The 24,124-nt window shown below is 46.0% G+C and overlaps 1 protein-coding gene across 2 annotated transcripts in view; it reads right to left on the bottom strand.

The window, feature by feature from the left end:
* CTNND2 (catenin delta 2) overlaps positions 1 to 24,124 on the bottom strand; it is a 441,886-nt gene that overhangs the window by 257,282 nt on the left and 160,480 nt on the right. For both annotated transcript variants that reach the window (XM_062211762.1, XM_062211763.1), the window contains one exon: positions 8,827 to 8,959. In XM_062211762.1, the coding sequence (XP_062067746.1) occupies positions 8,827 to 8,959 (133 nt within the window). The remainder of the gene's footprint in view (positions 1 to 8,826; positions 8,960 to 24,124) is intronic.

The raw sequence follows: 24,124 nt of genomic DNA on the forward strand, positions 1-24,124 counted from the left end.
TCTCCTTTGTGTTGTGGGTGAGAAGAAGGAAGAGAGGCTTCCTTTGTCCCAAGGCCACTACAAAAGTGGTTTGCCAAGTGGCTGGAGCCCTGCTACCCCTAGAGGGCAGCCTTGTCCGTGTCTTTGGATAGCCACACTTGGCCTTACCCCTTGCTGTCACAGCCCTGCAGGAACCTAACTAAATCCCCTACCTGCCTCCCCCCACAGGGGCCTGTTTCCGTGAGGAGGAAATTGAATTTGGGGGAGTATGGCCCTTGTTTTCTCCCCAGGCTCCGGCAGCACAAGGAAAGTCACCATCTCAGGGGCTCAGCCACCTGTCACCTGGGGGAGGAGATGTCAGACTTCCTTTACGACTGCTGCCAACACACTTTAGGGGGGGCTCCCCTCCTTGAAACCAGTTTTCCTCAATGTGTTTGTCTTTCCCTTCCAAGTTCTCCTGTTAAACTTCTCAATGGAAAGTGCCGCCAAACCAGCCATGTCTCTCCAACTCCTGGAGAGACCAGGATCTTCCATCAAGAACTCAGCTTTCTTAGAACTTGGTCCTGGTAATCATGAACTCACTTTCTGATGGAGCATTACTGCTGCTGAAATCCAATCACTGACCTCTGGGCCCAGAGAACCCCTCATTTGCACCTCCCCTAGAGCTGTCATTCTTGCTTTTGATGCTTCCCTGACATGGGGGAGGGAAGGCCTTGGTCAGAGGAGTGTCCAGTCTCTTTAGCCTTGGGGAAGATGGCCAAGACCAGGATAAGTCCCTGGATGGCCAAAGAATGGCTAAGACTGGCTCAGGTTCAGGAAGGAATGGAGGAGAGAGAATAGAGAACAGGGACAGGAGTTGGCTGCAGAGGGCACGGAGGAACAAGAACAAAGTGCAGAAGAAAGGGATGCACATAGCAGGGAAGAGCAGGTGCAGCCACACCAGGCCTGGCAAGCTTGCTGTGCCATCCTTGCACCCACGGGCCTTGAAGAAGACAGTGCAACCTCATCGCCACCATTCAGCCTCTCTGGATACCTTTGTTTCTGCTTCTTTCTCCACTCTCCAGAAGACTGTGATGCTGACTTGCCCGCTGAGTTGAGGGATACCTCTGTGGCACCATCTGTGTCTTTGTTGGTTGTAATTCTGTCCCAGCCATAAGCAGTGTTGTCTACCAGTTGTGTCCTATGTTGGGGATGACGCATGGTCCTTTCTGCTTGAAGCCCTGGCCCAATAACTCACTTTCAACAACTCCTATCATCTTTCACATAGGAAAGACCAAGTGTTCAGGAAAGTTAAAAAATATATATTGGGCCATCTGGGTTAGCTTCCTGAAGCGACAGGGTTGCCTGCAGCTCACATATCACATCTCTCCTGTGTTCACAAAGATTGGAGACTCTGTGAAGCCTGGAATTTTCCATAGAGCAACTTCTCTACCACGACCTAATCCTAGAGCCCTTATCACATTTTCCACCTGGCAAGAGCAGGTCTCAAAATGTGAATGATGACATCAAGTAAAGCCGAACATGGGCAAACAATCTGGCCCCAAAACCATGAGATTGATTTACATTCAACTCTCGGAAAGAAATTTCTCTCATTCATATTTACAGTACACAAGGGTGTTTGGTAAAGTTCGCAGTAAATGAAGTGAAAAGATAAGATTATTTTGATGCCATTTTAAAAAAAATTCTGGCATAGGAAAGGTCTTCAAATAGTTTGCAGAAATGAAAAAGACCTGGGACTGGTGTGGTCGCATAGCAGATAAAGCTAATGCCTGCAATGCCTGCATCCCATGTGGGTGCTGGTTCATGCTCCACTTCCAATCCAGATCCCTGCCAAAGGCCTGGACAATCAGTGGGAGGTAGCCCGAGTGTTTGGGCCCTTTCCATCCATGTGGGAGTCCTGGATAAAGCTCCCAAAACTTGGCTTTGGCCTGACCCAGCCATGGCCATTGTGACCATCCGGGGAGTGAACCAGCAGATGGAAGTTCTCTCCCTCTCTCTGCCCCTACCTTTCTCTCTCTCTGTTATTCTGCCTTTGGAATAAATAAACCTTTTTTTTTTTTTTTTTTTTTTTTTTTTTAAAGAAATGCCTGGTTTAGGAGTAAGTCACATCCCACAAGCCCTGGCCCTGGCTGGCGGTTGACATGTGTTCTCTCCCAGGGATATATGGAGTCTTCACGCCATTCTGCAGTCTGGACACTGATAGTCACAGAGGTAGCCAGAAAGGAGTACAACAGCCAGGGTTCAAGTGCAGGCAGCTGACCCTAGAGCCTTTGCTGTAGATGAACAGTTCACTGCGTACTGACACTTGGAAAACAAACACAAGCTCTTTTCCAAAAATAAATAAAAAGTGGAACATTTCATGAAAAAGGAAAGAGTAGCAATGACACAAAGGTAACCAACTGAAAAGATGGACAGCGCCTTCTCTAGAACTATATGAGGTAGAAAGGATGAAGAATAAAACAGAAATTATGACGCACTTGAAGTGAAGTAGACAGGAACAAGTCTAGCTTTTTTTAAAAAACATGTGAACTTTTCTAAATTGGTCTGGATAAAATCTAAATTATGGGGGAGAGCAAAGCAATGCAGAAACAACTCGTGTTCTCCTTAAAAAACATATAACGCCAATTTGGAGAAAATTCATATAAATGATATAAATATATTAAAACTATGGACACATACACATGGAGCTGTAAATACACACACACACACACACACAGAAGCAGGAGACCGTAAGAGATTGTCATCCCCAAATCTGAGCTCTCCTCCCTCAGTTCTAAGTGATTATGCCTTGGGATGTATTTTCTGGCCCCCTCTAGTTTTAAAATCCACTGTAGTCATCCCTGCCAGAAGCAGGCAGGTTTCCCTGAGTCCCCAGGGTTGGGTTTTAAACATTTGCTAAGAATTCTTGAGCGCTGTGAGTTTACCTTTTCATCGTTGAACACACACTGCCCTGTTGCTCACCGTCTGCCCAGCTGGTTGGGGATTCCTTAAAGGCAGGCTCTCTACATTCATAATATTTGGATCCTCTATTAGCACAAAGCAGACTATCAATAAACTGAAAATTCCATTTCTTTAAAAAGAACAATGCTTCATAGGAGGCAGTGTGATCACATAATTAGGAAGAAGTTCCTGGGGAGTTAGGAAAATCACATCATTATCGGTTTCCTACAGCAAAAATTCTCATCTCAGAACTGTGTGAGTTTGCTGTACAGGATCTTCAAGCACTTCAGCTGCCTATTTGAGACAGCTAAAGCCAATTTTTCACATAACAAGAGGTTGATCATATCAAAATCCTAAGTAATTCTCCATCAGTGCTGGTCAATGGACATTTTTGTCACAAGGAAATGAACATTAAGTCAATGCCTTCCACATGTAACATCATAAAGGTTGAGATTTTTAAAATGGACATGCTGTAAGTGGTCTTAGGGTTAATGTAAAAGTATTTAAATATTTAAACTTACTAAACCAATTCAAAACTTCAATCAATTTATCATAAAATATTTTAAAATAATATTTAAAAACACTTGAAAATGTGCAAAGGCTTTTTAATCTCTAGAAAACACATTGGCTTGAATGCCATGATCTAGAATGCAAATGCGTGGACAGGCTCCTATTTGTGCATAACTGACCAGGTGTGGATATGATTGATGGCTCAGTGTGCCTCCTCCAGTGCTGCATGAGAAGACATGGGGAAAAATTCAGATTAATACCTAAACTGAAATCCTCACCACCCAAATCACTGGCATCTAAATATTCTCATTTGAGGAAGAGATCTCAAGAGAAACCAAGAAAGGCTTTGTGAAAAACACTCAAAGTCATCAACACTGAGGGGTAGGCACTGTGGCCCAGTGGGTTAAGCCTCCACTTAGGACGTCCTCAGTCCATGTCGGAGCGCTCAGGATTGAGTCCCAACTCGGTTTCTGATTCAGGTTCCTGCTAAGGCACTTTGGAGGCAGTGGGGATGGCCCGTGTACATTCTGCTACCCACATGGGAGACGTGGATGGTGCTCCTGGCTCCTGCTTTTGCCCTGGCCTAGTCCTGGTTTATGGGCATTTGGGGGAGTGAACTAGTAGATGGAAGATATATATATATATATATCTCCCACCCCTTGTCTCTCTGCCTTTCAAATAAATAAATATGTAAAAGACTTTACAATATTCCCAATGCTAGGAACATCCTAAACGATGCCAGCAGCCCATACACTCGAGCAAGTTTCTACAGCTCATAATTCCTCGCTAAAGATCAGCGTGTTAAGACATTCCCAGGCTGGCGCCGTGGCTCAACAGGCAAATCCTCCACCTTGCGGCACCGGCACACCGGGTTCTAGTCCTGTCGGGGCGCTGGATTCTGTCCTGGTTGCCCCTCTTCCAGGCCAGCTCTCTGCTGTGGCCAGGGAGTGCAGTGGAGGATGGCCCATGTGCTTGGGCCCTGTACCCCATGGGAGACCAGGAGAAGCACCTGGCTCTTGGCTTTGGATCAGCGCGGTGCGCTGGCCGCAGCGCGCTGGCCATGGCGGCCATTGGAGGGTGAACCAACAGCAAAGGAAGACCTTTCTCTCTGTCTCTCTCTCTCACTGTCCACTCTGCCTGTCAAAAAAAAAAAAAAAGACATTTCCAAGAATTTAAGAGACAGTTCAAATATTACTGCCTATGGCAGGCAGAGTTAAAATATTACTGACACCTGTCCATGCTGCCTCTGCCTGGTAGAACAGGGGACTCGCCTACCTTCAGATATGCATTAGCTCATGTGAACCACACAAACGTGATGTGCCCGTGGCAATACCCCAGACCTCTTCCAGCCACCACCTGCTTATCTTGTGATCTTATCTCTGGCCCGTGTGATACCCTCCTGTCTACACATTTGCACAGCTTTAGGTCTTGGAAGGATTTATAAATCAACGTCCTACCCTGGGTCAGGGCACCCAGTGGAAAGCAAAGGCTACCTCAGTCACTGGAAGCTGTTGAGCTAGAAGCCACTCGGCCCTCTCGCTCAGTTAGGAGACTGTCTCAGATCCAAGTTCACTAAGCCAGTTGGAAAAGTTAGGGACAGGGCTCTCAGCTGCTGATTTATGGAAGTGAATTCTCAACTTTATACTTATACGATCCAGCATCATTTTGAACAAAACTGAATTTCTTGGCCTCATTATATGAACACTGTACAAAGTACTGTAATAAGCAGTGACAGTGGCATGATTTATGGGCCTCCACATAGAGGATATTTAATTCTGCCTTTTGCTCAATGGCCTATCCGTTGTGTGAGCTAAGTCAATACCAATAATGAAATGTAGACTGAAGGGCTAAATCAATTCGGTAAAATGCAATAGGAAGACTAGAGGACTGAGTAAATTTGGAAAGGCTGGTGCCTGCAAAATTAGTATTTGGACAACAGGTAATTACAAAAATCAATACCTGTATATGAAAACATGACGGGCAGCTATCCGTCACAGAGAGAGAGCTAATTACTAATAGTGTGGGCTCTGAGTTGGGATGAAAGAGCAACACAACTGCAGAATCCTTATCACAGTTTCCACATGTGTGTGTGTGCACGGGACTAGCGGGAGGAGAGAGAGGGAAACTCTACACTGGTCACTCTGCTTCTCACCTAGGCCTGTCTATGTCCCTCACTCCTCCAGCTAACCCTCGCCAGCTTCCATTCACTGGTCAACTCGGTGTCGGGGGTGCCTTCGGTCCTACAGCAACTTCCTTCTCATTCCAGCCTCGCAGGCATGAGGGGAGCATTCTTGTGAGCCCCCTGCAGTCTTGGAGGTGGAGTGCAGGGATGCCATCAAGGGTATGAACTGCTGTGCTAACACCAGCTGCTAGAGGATGCTCCACACAGCGAGAGGTGACACAGGCAACCTCAAGGGTGCTCCCACCAAAACAAAACGAGTACACACACACACACACAATACACCCGCATGTGTATGTGGACATATATGCACAGACATGTACATACACACAGGTACACACAGAGATGCACATATTACACACATGGATAGACACAGAAATATCCATGGACATATGAATACATACATGTGCCCACATAGACATATTCTTATATAGATGTACACAATACATGCACGCATAGGCACACAGAGACATAGGCACATTTACACACAGATGTAAACACATACACAGGTAAGCCCATACACAAGACACATGTGCACAAGACATGCATACTGTACACACGGGAACACACATGCGTGTGTTTGCAAGTACGTACCTAACTCAGCTAAAACAGTAACTTCAGTGGCTTAGCCACATTCATAGCCAGAAGAGGCCGCAGGAGCGGATATTTCACCGCGAATGAAACTGCGTCCACTGAGTCACTGACTCCCACACTCTACAGAGAAGGCAGCAGTCCCTACTACAAAGATGAGAAAAGCAGCTCCCGAGCACAGCCAACTTGTGCATTCAACGGCTGTGAGCAGGGAAGCTGCTTCTGCCTGGCACGAAGCGCGGGCTTGTCGCCCTTCCTGGCCTGGCTCCGTCCTGAGCAGGCACCAACAGCAAGTCTCACCTAGCGACACACAAGGTGTCCCCGACTGGTGGGCAGCACCACTGTGGAGAGGCCTCCAGGCCAGGCCAGGGAGCACACACGAGGAGCCAGTTGGACTGGGGAGTGAAACTGTGCCTTGTGCCCCATGCCCCAAGGTCTGCACTACAGGGTGGGGGCTCCCTGGAGCATAAATCTCGCTCCATTTTTCCAATGGTTCACTTCTGACAGCTTTGGAGCCTCACCCCGCCTCTTCCCCTCCTTCCCTCTGCAGGCAGGCAGGAAATCTCTGGATCTTTCTCCTTTGGCATCTGCAGGAGGCTGAGCTCCTCAGGCCTGTGTGGAGTGTGAGCCTCCTCCCCAGCGACACCGACAGCCCGGCCAGGCTCCCTTCCAGAAGTGCTCTCCAGCCAGCTTTGGGCGTGCTTGGGCGTCACTCCGCTCACCATCAAGCCTCCTTATGGGAGTAACACTCAGTCCTCACGTTCCTTTTCATACCCTCTTGGTGTGTGAGTGACATCAGCAGTACTGACGGCAGAACAGAGTTGTGGGCGGGACTTCCTTCTACTTACCTGGGGGGGGGGGGGCACCACAACACTCCTGAATCAAGGTCAAGCCAACCAGCACTTTCACGACCCCAAGAGAAGCCCACAAACCCATGACCTTTGAAAACGGATTTGTCTTGTTTTCTATTACAAACAGAATGACAATACCTTCCACCTGGGACAGAAGTCACATAACTGGACTGTGTTTTGAGGTCATTTTAAGAGTGGGTGTCTTTTTCACACCTCAAATTTACCTTAGATTGTCGTATTTTTTCCATCTCTAGATGCTGGCACCATTGACATTAGTGGCTGGATAATTCTCTGCTGTGGGGACTGCCCTGTGTGCAACAGCCTTGGATCTCTGCCACTGGATGCCAGGGAACCACCCCCCCTCCAAACCAAGCTGTGACAACCAACAATGTCTCCAGGGATACCACAGGAACAAAACTGCACCTGGTTAAGAACCAGTCTCTATATTCGTTCTGCACAGAGATTAATGATTCTTCTAACAAGAATGGACATGGGCCACATCTTACATGATCCCACGGGAAGACAGGTGGGTAAAACATAAGCTACTAGGCAGCAAACATCCCGATACAAGCAAGCAAAATCTATAACAAATGACAATTATATCTTCAAATCTCTTCTTTCCACTCATAAACTAATTTAGACTCATCCTCAAAATTGCTTACATGCTATGGACAGTTGACTTGTTACAGTTTACAAGATTTTTTTAAAAATGTGATTACTCAGCTGCTTATATATAAATGCTCCTCCTCTATCTAAGAAACTTCCAGAAATATCTCAGACACACACTGTAGTCTGCCCTGTAGAGGACTCTCACAAACCAAGAGCAGGTTACAAACCGGCACACGATGGACACAGCCAACCAGTGTCTGTAATGGATCACACACAGCCATATTCTACCCAGTACTATCTTGGCAAATGGCTCAGAATGCCTGGGTCTAGCACAAAGCCCTTTGCCCTGGCCTGAGGGCCCCAGAGCACCAACAGGATGGGGAGGTCATAGCATGCATTGGTTGTGATAATTTTGTTGTAACTTGAGGACATGACAACTGATGCTCTGTAGTTCTGCAGGATTTGGGGCAGAGAGGACTCCCAGGGATGGCACTGGAAAGAGGAAGACAAATCATGTCCCAGTCACAGCATCTGACAAGCCAGTCTCTGCTGCTAAGAGCATGCACCTCCAGTCTTCTACTGCTCAGGATTCAAGTGTTTTAGAAGGACATATGCATGTGCCTGGGTACCCCACTTAATTAGATGAGAAGTGCTGTGTGTCAGGCTTAACTCTGCATTTTGAAAACACAAGTTCAGGGCCGGCGCCGTGAATTAACAGGCTAATCCTCCGCCTTGCGGTGCTGGCACACCGGGTTCTAGTCCCGGTTGGGGCGCCAGATTCTATCCCGGTTGCCCCTCTTCCAGGCCAGCTCTCTGCTATGGCCCAGGAGTGCAGTGGAGGATGGCCCAAGTCCTTGGGCCCTGCACCCGCATGGGAGACCAGGAGAAGCACCTGGCTCCTGGCTTCAGATCAGCGCGATGTGCTGGCCGTAGTGGCCATTGGAGGGTGAACCAACGGCAAAAAGGAAGACCTTTCTCTCTGTCTCTCTCTCACTATCCACTCTGCCTGTCAAAAAAATAAATAAATAAATAAATAAAATAAAAAAATTAAAAAAAAGAAAACACAAGTTCAGTTCTCCTGTTTCTTTCCCCTTTCAGCATTATTGTAAAAGATACAAGTGCCCAGGAATCTCACGGCAGTCATAGGGAAACCCAAGGAGCACTTACCTCAGCTTTAATCTTATTGTCTCCAAAACAGAGGTGCTGTAAGTAGGCTGCAGCATTAGACTGGACCGAGGGAAACTGGTGTTGCAACATCTGAATCACCTCAGGCAGCTCTGGGTCTCTCCATCCGAATTCTCTGAACAAAAGGCAGGCGGGAGAACGTGAGAGACCAATCTTGTCAACTGTTAACACGCGACTGACGCACGCACTGAGTGCAGGTAGGAGTTCATAAGGAAATAACTCACAACTGATTGTTCTGCTTTTCTCACACAGGAAATTTTGATGAGCCGCCTGCTACTGTGCCTGGGAGGCAGCAAATTATGGTTCAAGTCCCTGAGGTTCAGCTACCCACTGGGAGACCTGAATGGAGTTCCTGGCTCCTGGCTTTGGTCTGGCCCAGCCCTGGCTGTTTTAGCCATTTGGTAGTGAATCAGCAAGTTCTCCCTCTCTCTCCCCATCTCTCTCTCTCTGTCACTCTGCCTTTCAAATAAATAATAAGCAAAATAGGATTCTGAAATGATTTTCCTATGGAAAGAATTTTTAAGTCTATATTTATGTACACACGCATATATTTTTTGCACCAAATGAGGGAACCCCCAAATATTTACAGAAAATGCAATTAAAAGATAACTATTTTTGTGCAAAAAATTTTTGAAATCTGTGTATAATTTTTCCATAAAATGCATTTTCCATGAACTTTCTGATACCTTCACTATGCATGAATTTTGATACTTTGGGCACTAAAATTAATTTACCTTTTAATTCAATTTTCATTGAATTTTTGGAAGTACCCTCATATAGATTATATATATATGTGTGTGTGTGTATGTGTATATAATAGTCTTAAATGTATCAACAAAAGTTATTTGTTTATGAAGATTATACAAAAAATAACTTAAAACAGCAAAAGATTTCACTAACATAGACATTGTCATTTGGGTTTAGTGGATAGTTAACAGAGGTCACATTCATTCTAATATATTACTTCAACAGAATGACTCAGGTAATGCACTTAGGTAAATTACCAGACAAGAGAAAATATAAATGGATGGGTCCAGTCCAAGATGTAGTGATAGCATATGCTGTTGATATAGTTGTCACTTTTACTACTGTTGTTCCTAGTTTCATGGTCTCTTTAAAAATAGATTATAGGGCTAGTGTATAGTATGGATTCTATTCCTGCAGTGGGGAGCCCATTTTCAACAGGGACATAAGAGAGCAACCTCTGAGACCACAGATAAGACACTTGACCCCACAAGTCATAGAAAGCTGCTGTTTATCTGAAGCGGAGGCTGGGAGAGAAATGAGATGGCTTTGCAACAACCACATTCTACTTCCGGAGAAACAACTCAAAAGGATGCATCCTGTTGATGCCAGGTCAGTGCTGTCACTGGTAACAGGAGTCATGAAAAATGGGCTGGGGAAAGAACAGACAGAGGTTCACAGTGTCCTCGTGGATTCTAACCCATTCTCTTTCTCTTTCCTTTATCACAACTGGTAGAAGCTCTCAAGAAAACCCTGACTCACGCTGATGTTTTCCCTGTACCGAAACAACATGAAGTAGCTTGGCTTCGTTTTTATTGGAAAGATAAAGAATTTGCTTAATGTGTTTAAGGATTCAATACATTTCCATACTCTTGGGCAGATAGATGCACATTCTCCAAAAGACAGATAGAACAATAATACATCTGCTAAGAAATACAGTTAAACGGTTGCTGATAATGGACAAACTACTGAATCCTTCTCAGCTGTGTGATCACAGTAGAAAATAATTATGGATTTTAAATTGTGGAGCCTGTTTTTCTTTTCAATTTAATTGCATTTCTTTGCATGACTCTAAAGTACCTCTGCAGCACTGAGATAGCACAGTCCTTCTCATAATAGTAGTCCTCCAGAATGATATTCTTCACGCAAATTGAATTACAATCTACACAGTATCTGTAAATTAAAATTAGAAGTGTTACGTAAAAACACCGGATGGCTACGATGAATTCAGGTAAGCCTGTGCTATTGGAGAGTGATTAGTAAAGAACTCATTTCAGTCTATTTTATTAACCAGATAATAATTGCACTATTAGGCAATGGTGCATACAGCATATATCAAGAGCATCTTTCAAATAAGCTCCGTCTTAGGGAAATTCAAGAGTACTGTTAAAAGTTTTTGGGAAGAACTCAAACTCTCCCTCTTTGCAGAGGACATGATTCTTTATTTAGGGGACCCAAAGAACTCTACTAAGAGACTATTGGAACTTCGGTATCTTGATTGTTAATGCATTGAATGTATAAATTTCTTTTGGGAGAATGGACACTTCCCACCTGAGCTCTGTAAACACACAAAGGCTAGCAGGACTGCTCCACCGCAGTGCTTCAAACACTTCAGAGCTGTCACTGTCTGGGGAGAGACCTGGAAGGATATCCCTATGGCCTTGATGACCTCACTGGAGCCACCTACACTTCCTGGCACCCCACCCCCACCAATTCTGCCACCGTGGCAGATGGGTGGGCATTGTTGTCCTTGGTTTCTGACTATTATAGAATGGACACAGGCTCTGATATCACAGTAACTGACAGACGCAGGACTTGAATACATACTGTGTTTCTTCCGCCTCATATATAGGGGACAGTCCCTTAGTCTTTGCTGATCTTGATTTCCACGGATCTAACACAGAGAATACTACCATTGATTTCATGGGATATCTTCATAATTTACAACATAAATGAGTATATTTGAAAGCACTTGGTAAAGAATTAAGAGCTAGATAGATTACCACAATTGTTACTCTCAGACTGCTACAAGGGATATATTTATTCTATTAAAATTCATATAATAGCATTTAATTAAAAAAAACTCACAACCTTTTCTTGATATAGTCATTTGGACAGAATATTTATTTAGAGAGTGTAAGTGTTAACAGAGAGACTCCCTTTGCTTGTAATAAAAATTGTACCCTAAAATTTTCTGACCCCCCCCTTTGGAGGCAATGTACAACAGTGGGCAGCCTTCTTTGCACGTGGCCAGACTTCCAGACTCGGCTCAAATCTGGCTCCCTCATTAACTGTCTCTACAGCCTGGGGCTCAGGTCTGGGTCTTGTCCACCAACTAGCAAGGGGAAGGAGGGCTCACTGAGTGGCTGCTCACTGTCATATTGAGATGACAATTCCTACCTTGGAGAATTGTTGGCATCATTGGACATAATGAGCAGTGGCTGGCACCTAATGTGGGCCCCCGAGAAATGTCAGGTATGATATATAACTAGCAAAGAAGATAAGAAATATGAACCACTCGCAATTTCCTAAGAAGCCCAACTTACAACTCTCAAGTGTTACTGGGCTTTCCTTTAGAAATGTTAATGGAACTTGAGAATATGTAAATGTAACCTTTTCTCCATTACAACCTGTCACACAGACCCCACAATATTGTGACTAAATCCTCACTCTTCTTTGGACTAGCTGGGTTGTTAAAAATCACAAGGCTCAGCACAGACCTAAAACAGCAAACAGCTTGAAACTGCTTGCGATCTTCTGCTGGCATCGGAACCCAAAGAGCCGTGCACCTGTCATCACGTTTGACCACGTTTCCCACTGCAAAGAGCCCCAGAGCCTCACAAGTTCAAAATCTGAGGGACAGAGCTCACTTTGTCTGTAACTTGAACCATTTCCCGTGGGGACCCAGGGCATGGACATTCCCTCAGTCATTAACGAACTTTTGAATTCTAAGTAGAATTTCAAGAATCATATTGACGTTGATTTTACATTCAGAGCCTTGAGGTGGCCTATTACCTCTCTTGCTGATGGAGTTGGGAGGGGTGCAGAGATGGTGGTCCCAAGAAAGTTAGATACAAATTTTCCCATTTGGAAAGCGAAGGGAGACAGAGAGAGCGGGAGAGAGAGGTCTTCCATCCACTACGCTCACCCCTACAATGCCTGCAATAGCTATGGCTATACCAGGCCAAGGCCAGGAGGCTGGAACTCAATCCACGTCTCCCATGTGTGTGGCAGGGAACCAACTGATTAGGCTATCACCACTGCCTCCCGGTGTGTTCACAAGGCGAGAAGCTGGACTTGGAAGTGCAGTCAGGGTTGGAACCAGGTACTCTGATACAGAATGATCCCAAGTGACATCTTAGCCACTGCACCAAATGCCTGCCCCAAGACTTCTTTAAAACAGAAAAATGGAAATATCTTATTTCTTATTGACCAAAGAGAATTTATTCAAAGACAAACACATGGAAGAAGTAATATCTTAATCCATATTCCTGGATAGTGGATAATTAAAAAACAAATTGTCCTATACAATTAATCACTTTTTAAGTGACTTTAAATACACACACACACACACACACTACAGCACCAGAATTATTACAATGTAGAAAGCAAGTTCAACTAAAAAATGGCCTTTAAAAACAAATGGCTTTCTCCAAGCTTTACTTTTTAGAAAAAATATAGGTCCCCAAACTGCATCATAAGCATAAATTCACTGCATCTGGGCTTCTGCCTGAAGCCTCGTGCTAGGTCCACCGTGGTGTCCCATTGACTGAGCTTCGGCTGTGGGACCGCCCAGCCAGCGACTCTTCCCTCCTGTCAGGTGGTCCGCTTACGATCTGAAATCCGTATTATTCATTACATCTACCTCTTTTCACAAAACATTGAGGCAACTCACACAGACAAACCACATATGATGATACGATAAAACCGAAATGAAAAATCAAGTACAGTTCACCCCCCACATTTGTGCATTCTGCATCCACGGATTCAACCAGTCATGGATGGGAAGTCTCACTCCCCCCACATTCCAGGAAGTTCTAAAGAACAAAAGTTGAATTTGCTGCATAGCAGGTACTATGCTGAATCTACACAAATGAAGTGATATGTAGGCATTATATTAGGTTCTCTAAGTAATCCAGGGATGATTTAAAGTATAAGGGAGTGTGTACATAGGTTCCCAGCAAATCCTATGCTATTTTATATATGCACTTGAGCATCAGTGGATTTGGGTATCTGAGGGAGAACCTGGAACCCATCCCTTATGGATACTGAGGCAAAAGCATACCTAAAAGAATCTGATTGTTGGTAACGCCAAGGCCAGCATACTTACTGAATTTGCTTTAAACTCGACTCTTTCCTTACAAGCAGTCCTGCAAATAGGAGAAGTCACCGGAGGAGAGACGGGGCTATTCCTGTCAAGTGAAAGCACAGAATCTCTTGGGGCCAGCGCCATGGCTCACTTGGTTAATCCTCCGCCTGCAGCGCCAGCATCCCATGTGGGCACTGGGTTCTAGTCCCAGTTGCTCCTCTTCCAGTCCAGCTCTCTGCTGTAGCCCAAGTGCTTGGGTGCCTGCACTCGCATGGGAGACCAGGAGGAAGCACCTGTCTCCTGGCTTTGGATCGGCACAGCGCCGGCCATAGCGGCCATTTGGGGGGTGAACCAACGGAAGGAAGACCTTTCTCTCTCTCTCTCTCTCACTGTCTAACTCTGCCTGTCAAATTAAAAAAAAAAAACACCAGCACAGAATCTCTGTAGGATTTGAATGCTCGACACCTGCCCCAGGATTTGTGGCAGGTCCCTGGTAAGGACACGCAGGAGAGAAGTGGCCACAACGTTATCTGAGTCCTCACTGCTGGATCCGGAGGATGCTGCCTTACATGGCAAAACGACCTTTGCGTATGTGACCAAGGTAAGGATTCGGAAATGGGAGATGATAGCAGGTTATCCAGCAGCCCCTAAACACCAGCATACGTGTCCTTATAGGATGGAGGCAGAGAGACGTTTCACACAGAAGGATGGAGAAGGAGAATTCTCTGAAGTCAGATGCACACCACCGCCCATGAAGATGGGGAAAGCGGACATGAGCCAAGGAACCCACACTAGAGACTGCAAGTCCCTGGAATCAGAGTGCCACACTTGTCACCTTGCTTGTGACCTGGTGACTCTGATTTTTGACTTCTGGCCTCCAGAACTCTAGGAGAGTAAATGTGCGTTGTTTTAGGTCACCAATTGCGCACTACTTTTAGCAGCAGCTGAGGGAAACGAAGGCAGCTGCCCATCTGGGTGCAGGACACAGATGTTTTAAGCTCCACTGTGTTGGAGCCAGGAGGTGCAGGGAGCCCGCTGACTTATTCCAAGGGCACTACCTCCAACACCAATTCTGAAAGTCTTTCGTGTGACTTCTGATGGCCAGGGATTCTCCTCTATTGATTTCCATGCTTCCTAATGGCCACATGCTCTTCTGTTCGGAGCTGCAGCTTCCCTGACCTTCAGTTCATTTCAATAAGGCCTGGTAGCTCTCACTTCTTGCATGCCCGGCTGGCTTTCTGTTCTCTGCTTTGTCTTAGGATCCAACCATGAGACCACTTGCTCTTCCAGCCCATGTTTCCTGGGTAGCCACTGTGTGTCTAACCACTGGGGATATAGTACTGAACCCAGCAAAGCTTCTGTCTTCAGGGAACTTACTTTGAAATGATAACTGGTGATTAATAATTAAAGAGCAAAGCACACTACTTATCATATAATCAGAAAGAGGCAGTGTATGGAAGAGTATTCACCCGATGCTCATGCCGGGAGCCTTAGACTGTGACCTGATTTGGAAACAGGGTCTTTGTAATGTCATTAAGGTAAGGATGGAGATGAGATCATGCTGGATCGAAGTGGCTCTTTAAGGCAAAGACAGTGACCTTCTACGAGACAAAGGGACACAGAGACACAGGGAGAAGGTGGCTCCTCGTGAGGAAGGAGCAGACTGGAGGAAGCCCCTGCAAGGCAAGGGCAGCCAAGGGCGCCTGTGAGACCAGCGGTGGGAAGAGAGGTGCTGAGCCTCAGGAAGGAACCAACTCTGTGACACTGCCACCCCAACCTCTGGCTTCTGGGCCATCAGCTGTGGGATTTTGCTTTGGTTGCCCCAGGAAACTCCTGCCAGATGAGGGGAAAAGAAAAGCCGGGGGGAGACAAGGAATGATGTGTGTGTGTGTGTCTGTGTGTGTGTTGGTGGTGTTGTTCTAAATACAGTGATGAGGGAAGACTTCTCTGAGAAGGTAAGTATGACCTGAAGGCGGTGCCAGGTTGAGAGAATGTTCTAGAAAGGGGCTAGGCATGTGCTTGGCATGTCAGGCAAGCCGTGAAGGGCAGCGGGTGGAGCAGAGCACACCCTGGGGGCCTGCTGGGAGGGGCCTCAGAGCCCACAGCATACCGGGTGTGTTGGCCTGTGCGGCCTGTGACTGCTGCTTCCAGGGAACGGAAGCCACTGGGCTGCCAGGGGACCCGATTCACAGGTTAAAGGCCACGTTGGTGAGCACGTGGATGGAAGCCTCTGTCCTACTATATAAATTGTATGCCTAACAGCACGCTTCCTGGGTGCCAGTTATGGCTGGAGTCAGCAGAGCGACCCACAGGGATCCCTCTGGATGCTACATAAGGAACAGATCCTGGGTGCAGGGCAGAAGATGAGCACCTGGGGAGGCGGAGCAGAGAGTGCGGGGTGGGGGTGTTTGGATGCATTTTGAAGGCAGAGCCAGCAGGACCTCCTAAGGGGGCACGTGATGGAAGAGAAAAGAAAGAGATCCTCCTCCCCTACCATGAGCCCCTCTGAAAAGCCCCTGCACTTCGCCCACCCATAGGACAGGTGCCTCCTGTCATGCCATCTCTCAGGCCCAGCCTGGGGCTGTGGGACAGCTTGGCTAGGCTCACCTGCCCTGCCCTTCAAAGCACAGAGATGCGTTATTTAAGATCAAGGAGGTGCAATTTCAACACACGAGTTGTCTGAAGTCAAAGAGAGAAATGATAAAAAGTGAGAACACGGGTGATTTTTGAACTATTATAGGTACTAAGCACCTTTAATTAATTTTAGCTAAGCAATGGCTTCTCTGAATTCAGTTTAATAGAAGTTGAGGCAGGAAAATAATGTAGAATGATTATCCATAATTAAGGGTATTATTTATCACTTTTAGTCACATCTAGTTTAAATATCAATGAATGTCTGCTTCTCTTTAAGATCCAAATACTTTAAAAGACCATAAAATTATAAAGGATATTATCAGTGATATCATAATTACCATGTAGTATCAATTAACTGCAAAATGCTATTTATTGATTCATTAATACAACCACATTTTTTCAATAAATATATGGTCTGCAATGAAACATTCACTTCATCCATATAAGACTTTGGTTGCCCTAGAAATTCTGTTTGGTGATCATAGCCCAAGGGAAAACACTGAAAATTAGTAGCCATAAACTTTGCCTTGTAAACCATAATGACTTTATGGAAAACATTTAAATTCTACAACAACTTGCCTATTTTAAAGTTAATAGCCCAAGATGCTTTTCAGAAAATCCCCCAGACCCGTGAACCTTGAAGGAATGAGAAGGTTGAAATTTTGGGCACAAAATGTTTGGATTAGGAATGCATGATTGAGGGATGTTTGAGCAACAGTTTTTACTTTTTTGGTTTCTCAGGAGATCAGGATTCTGCCTGAGGATTAGATTAAGAATTTAAGAAAAGCCACAAGGCCTTGGTGAGCCTCAAGATGTATTGTTATGCACACTTCATGTGTATGTGTATCTATGTAGACACACACGGACAGTCTGGCTCTCCATAGCAACATGCCCCTCAATTCAACTCACAATAGACGGGAAATACTGGTCACTCCTCTCTTTCCCATCTCACAAGCCTGAGCAGCCACTGGGGGGACCCAGGGTGAAAGTGACAGTGGAGGGCAGAGGCCACAGTGAGACCTTCATTCTGACCCTCACCGCTTGACAGGACTATGGTGCTGGCATTAAGATCATGCTCCTGAGCTCTGTCCACATGAGAGCAAACCACAAATCAAAAGGAGAAGAAGAAGAAAAAAAAAAACAAAACGAGAAAATCAACCAGTTGTTTTGTCTCCATGAAGCTATACTCTAACTCTTTTTTTTTGACAGGCAGAGTTAGACAGTGAGAGAGAGAGAGAGAGAGAAAGGTCTTCCTTTTTCCGTTGGTTCACCCCCAAAGTGGCCTTTATGGCCTGCGCATTGCAGCCGGCACGCTGCACCCATCCGAAGCCAGGAGACAGGTGCTTCTCCTGGTCTCCCATGTGGGTGCAGGCCCCAAGCACTTGGGCCATCCTCCACTGCACTCCCAGGCCACAGCAGAGAGCTGGACTGGAAGAGGAGCAACCGGGACAGAATCTGGCACTCCGACCGGGACTAGAACCCGGGGTGCCGGCGCCGTGGGCGGAGGATTAGCCTAGTGAGCCGAGACGCCGGCCGCACTCTACCTCTTTTTTAAACTGTAGTTTGAAAGCTTGTAGACAGCAAGTCTGGCACCTGAGGATAACTCCTGAAGAATGATGGCTTCACAGACTACATGGGTTTAACCTGAAATGCCTAATGGAGCGAGAGACGAACGCTTTTGAACAGTCTTGTCATTTAGCTGCTAAGATCGGAAAACAAAGAAAACAAAAACCAAAACCAAAACCACAGGCTTTAACGGAGGCGTCTTTAAGTGGGTAGTCCCTAGTACCCATGTCGAGAAACAACAAAAACACACACTTTTCCCTTAAAGGAACTCTGAAGGGCACACGAACACCGGGGCAGTGTTGGTATGAGAAAAAAAACAGTGTCCTCCAAGTGGTCACTCACAATTATTTCTCATCACTGGACACTAAGTGCACATTTCTTAAAATCATATTTCCAGGACCAGTGCTGCGGTACGGTAGGATAATCCTGCTCCTGTGGCACCAGCATCCCATACGGGCGCCCGTTCTTGTCCCAGCTGCTCCTCTTCCAATCTGGCTCTCTGCCTGGGAAAGCAGTGAAAGATGGCCCAAGTGCTTGGGCTCCTGCACCTGCATGGGAGACCCAGGAGAAGCTCCTGGCTCCTGCCTCCTGGCTTCAGATTGGGTCAGCTCTGGCCATTGTGGTCATTTGGGGAGTAAACTAGTGGATAAAAACCTCTTTCTCTGTTTGTAAGTCTGCCTCTCAAATAACTAATATTTTAAAAATCATATTTCAGAGTACTTTTGCCACCTATTATTTCTATTTCTGGTCTCTGGATGATTTTTTAAAAAAAAATGTTTACTTATTTGAAAGACGGAGTTACAGAGGGGTTGGGTAGGCAGAGAGAGCCATCTCCCACATGGGTGCAGGGGCCCAAGCACTTGGGCCATTCTCCGCTGCTTTCCCAGGCACATTAGCAGGGAGCTGGATCAGAAGTGGAGCAGCTGGGACTCGATCTGGTACCCATATGGGATGCCAGCACCACAGGCAGCAGCTTTACCTGCTATGCCACAGCACTGGTCCCTCTGGGATGACTTTTCTAGATATAAAATGTGGAGGATATCTCCACCCTTAGGTATGAGTAAAATCACCAACAACAGATATTTGATAGGAGTCTTGGCAAACCTCTAGTGGAAAGGGGCGTGGAAGGGCCAATTGTATACCATTATTCCAGACGATTCTGTATCCATGCAACTGAACACATTAGCAAGCTTCTTCTAAAGTGCAATAATAATAAAAATTAATTTCAAGATAATGGTGTCCAAGTGTTCATTGGTGTCCAATTGCCTTTAATTTCTACCCTTTGATAAAGTTTCTGACTAAGTTTTTATCAGTGCCTGCCTGTCAATAGCATGGTTATGAATAATTTGAAAGTCTGCAATGTGTTTAGAGATACATTATTTTTGCATGGGCCTGTATAGTTTAAAATAGGATAGAGAAGGGTACTTAGCCTAGTGGTTAGGATACCTGCACCCAACATCAGAGTACCTGGGTTCCATTCCTGGATTTGGTCCTGACTCCAGCTCCCTGCTAATGTAGCAGCAGTGGTGGCTCAGGTAATTACGGGATCCCGTCACCCACACGGGGGACCAAGGAGCTCTTGGTGCTGGCCGGGGTCAGGGCTGTCGTGGGCACTGTGAGCATTTGGGGATTGAACCAGTGGATCAGAGCTTTCTGACTGTCCACCCATCTGTCTCTCTGCTTCTCAAGTAAATCAATTAAAAAAACAGGGTAGAGATATAGACAGGTGGATGGAAGGGGTTTGACTACAGGAAAAAGAGCAGGTGGCAGATAAATTAGGTTTATTTATGGATATATAAAATATTTTACCTATTATATGGATATATAAAATATATTATTTCTATTATCTTTTTCACTAATTATGAAAGATGGTTTCTTTACTCGGCATCTTCTTACTCATTAGAAAAATGTAATTTTGGAGGGTTGCGGGTGGGAGGGAAGTTATGGGAGGGGGAAGCCATTGTAATCCATAAGCTGTACACTGGAAATTTATATTCATTAAATAAAAGTTTAAAAAATGTAATTTTATGTTCCATCTCCATGGCAGCTAACTAAAACCACCAGGACAAAATCAAATTGGATATTTAAGAAAGCTGACATAGGGCTGGTGCTGTGGTGTAGAGGAGGGTAAAGCTGCCACCTGCAGTGCCAGTATCTCATATGTGCACTGGTTTGAGTCCTGGCTGCTCCACTTCAGATCCAGCTCTCTGCTATGGTCTAGGAAAGCAGTGGAAGATGGTCCAAGTCCTTGGGCTCCTGCACCCCCATGAGAGATCTGGAGGAAGCTCCTGGCTTCTGGCTTTGGATAGGTGCAGCTCCAGCCATTGCAGCCATTTGAGGAATGAACCAGCGGATGAAAGACCCCCCCCCCCTCTCTCTCCCTCTCTCTCTGCCTCTCTGTAATAGTGCCTTTCAAATAAATAAATCTTTAAAAAAGAAAGGTGATATAATATTTAGTTACACAAATTTAGTTTGAAGAGATCCAAGGTCTTTCCTTAGTGAACAGTGACAACACAGCAAGTGGGCAGAGAACCACAGCTGTGGGCTGTTACAGGACTTATGAGGCTCGCACACATCACTGGCTCACTGTCCCGTGTCTCTCTGTGCCCCACAGCCCCCCTGATGAAGTGGTCAGGTCTACACAGCTAAGCATGCTCCAGAGCAGCAGTGCTTATGGCCACCGCACAGCCCTGCAGTCGGCACTCAGTGCCATCTTCCTTTCTTCTCCCATCTGGCTTGGCACCTGCTTCCCATCACAGATACCCGTGGATACCCAGGTTTGCAGACTTAGGATCTCATCAAAAGGAAGGCGGCACAATCGCTTTTGAAACTGAACTGACTCAAGCCCAGGCTTTACCTGGTGTCCAGCAGACGCTGTCATATCTCCTTTGAAAACTTAAAATATCCCTCTGAGCCCCTCTCCGTTTGCTGTGCGGCCCTGGGGGCACCTGGGTCCACAGTTTGGTAACAGCGATGAATGGATGGGCCTTACAATAGCTGTGATGGAAACCTGAATGAAAACCTTTGGCATAAGGAGCAACCATTGGAGGAGGGCAGATGGTTCGTATGTGAATGAGAGTCGGTCACGTGGAGTTAAATTTAGAACTCAATTAAGTGACAGCTGAGGAGTCCAAGAAGCGCAGACACAACCTTTGGGAAAACACATTCTCTGCCATTCCTGGCAATTTCCTTTTGTTTTGGAAGGTATCATTTTATGACTTTGAAAGGCCCAAGTCATAGCATTTGTTAGTGGTTCTTCATGTACTTAAGACATGTTGACGATAAATTTTAGGGAAAATATGCACATTTTAAAATGTCTTTTCTTTTTTTTTTTTTTTTTGACAGGCAGAGTGGACAGTGAGAGAGAGAGACAGAGAGAAAGGTCTTCCTTTTCCGTTGGTTCACCCTCCAATGGCTGCCGCGGTTGGCGCGCTGCGACCGGCGCACCGTGCTAATCCGATGGCAGGAGCCAGGTGCTTCTCCTGGTCTCCCATGGGGTGCAGGGCCCAAGCACTTGGGCCATCCTCCACTGCACTCCCTGGCCACAGCAGAGAGCTGGCCTGGAAGAGGGGCAACCGGGACAGAATCCGGTGCCCCGACCGGGACTAGAACCTGGTGTGCCGGCGCCGCAAGGTGGAGGATTAGCCTAGTGAGCCGTGGCGCCGGCCAAAATGTCTTCTTTCTTTGCACTTTAGCAAGAGTATAGGACATGGGGTCATACAATACTCAGGACAAAAATGCCCCCAGAGTGGCAGTGGAATTACAGAGAACGCGTCTTTATGGTATTCTACATGCTCTTCACTGTAGGAAATTGCTCAATTTCATTCTTGATCGTATGAGACCTCCACCACACCCATTCTGTGACCTTTTTCCAGGACTACAGAGCGAGAAATCACATGTAATGACCGCCTCTCTGCAGACTAGAAATCGCGGGGTGAGACTGTCCACTCCCGCTACAGACTTAGTTTAGTAACCAGAGAGACTGTCTCTGGGCACCACACTACTGGGCCGTAAGCACCGACAGAGAGTACTACAGAGTGTCACTCAGATATGCTCCTATGCTTCGTGGTCACCCTGTTCCCTCCAGGGGGCGCCACCAACATCCTCCGAGCAGCACAGGGGCACAGAACCATTCCGCACCTTGCCTGTGGTGGTCGAGAGGGACCCTCTTCACAGCCTGAGGTCTTCACCAGGATGCTCGCTTTCTCCTCAAGGCTTTCTGTCATTGTTGTTACAAGCCTCGACAAGGTGGGCCCAGAATGAAGGCATGCCCTTTGGAAATCTCATTAAGATAAGGTATCATTCATCTGACAGGGCACTGCCACCAGGCCTATTCCCCACCTTTCCACTGTAATTGCTTTCCCCCTGTGAATCAAGACTGGTGTTATTTAACACAAAGATCCTGTGTGTTGCTGACTTTTATAAAGCACTGATACTGTTTGCAAACAACTATCACTGTATATTTTCTCTACTTGTAGTTTCAGGCACTCATTTGAAGGATTCTGGGGTGGGAACAGGTGATGGAGCTATGAAGCAAAGGTACTGGACAAGAGGTTGAGGCGGGAGCGGGAACAGGAATCCATTGCACTCAACCAGTCCTGACGCATCGACTCCCTGGTTCTTGTCTTCCATGATGGGTCTCAGCACCTGGTCCACATCAGGCCCATTTCTCCAAACTCCTCTCGTATTTGCTCTGTTGTGCATTTCTCTGGCTTTTTGCAAATCTGCATTTCACAGGATCAGTGACAACAATAGACAGGTACAACAGCCAGCCTAGATGCCTGTTTCCATGAAAAGTTGCCAGGTTCTTTGTTGTTGCAATGAACAAAATCGGACACACAAAATACCTTTTCCTAACACATTATTCTACTAACTTTGTGTTCTCCTGTTTGAAGCACTCCAAAAAAAGGATTTGCTAAGCTAATCAAAATCTGCTCGTTGGATTTGAAACAGATATTTTCTTTCAAGAAGCTCCACTATAAAGCACTTATATTTCTGTATCCTCAGTATATTCATTTACTTGGTATAATATATTACCTTGACCCAAAACTGTATTTTCTATTAAAAACCACTATGGTAACTAGAAAACTGCGTTATATTGAACAGATGATATTCAGAAGATGACAACTGTGTACTCGCCAAATCTACTAAAGTAAAAACCTAACTGGATTTTTAAAATTCATATAAATCACTGCAATTTTAATGTGCTTCACCTTAGTAGTTTCTTGATGTATTTTAAGATACTACTTGTTGGGGCCGGTGCTGTGGCACAGTAGGTTAATCCTCAGCCTGCAGCGCCAGCACCTATATGGGTGCCAGTTCTAGTCCTGGCTGATCCACTTCTGACCCAGCTCTCTGCTATGGCCTGGGAAAGCTGTAGAAGATGGCCCAAGTCCTTGAGTCCCTGCACCCAAGTGGGAGACCTGGAAGAAGCTCCTGGCTCCTGGCTCCGTTTCAGCCCAGCTCCTGCCATTGCGGGAGTGAATCAGTGGATGGAAAACCATCCTCTCTGTCTCTCCCTCTCACTGTCTATAACTCGACCTGTCAAATAAATAAATAAAATATTTTTTAAAAAAGATGCTACTTGTGATGCCTGCATCCCATATCAGTTCCTAGGTTTGAAGTCTTGGCTCTGTTCCTGATTCTAGCTTCCTGCTAATGCGTACCTTCTGAGGCAGCAGGTGATGGTTCAAGAGGCTGGGTCCTTGCCACCCACATGGGACACCTGGAGCGAGCCTCTGGCTCCCAGCGTGTGCCTTGGCTTAGCTCCAGCCATGGCAGGCACTTGGGGAATCAACTAGTAGATGGAAGTGTGGTCTCTCTCTAATAAATAAAATAAATAATAATTTTTAAAGATTTATTTATTTGAAAGGCAGTTATAAGACAGAAAGAGAGACAGACTCTTCATCCGCTGGTTCACTCCTCAAATGGCCACAACGGCTCAGGCTGGGCCAGGCCGAGGTCAGGAGCCAGGAGCTTTATCTGGGTCTCCCATTTGGGTGCAGGGGCCCAAGGACCTGGGTCATC

This window comes from Lepus europaeus, chromosome 15 (genome assembly GCF_033115175.1).
Source record: "Lepus europaeus isolate LE1 chromosome 15, mLepTim1.pri, whole genome shotgun sequence".
NCBI classification, from domain to species: domain Eukaryota; kingdom Metazoa; phylum Chordata; class Mammalia; order Lagomorpha; family Leporidae; genus Lepus; species Lepus europaeus.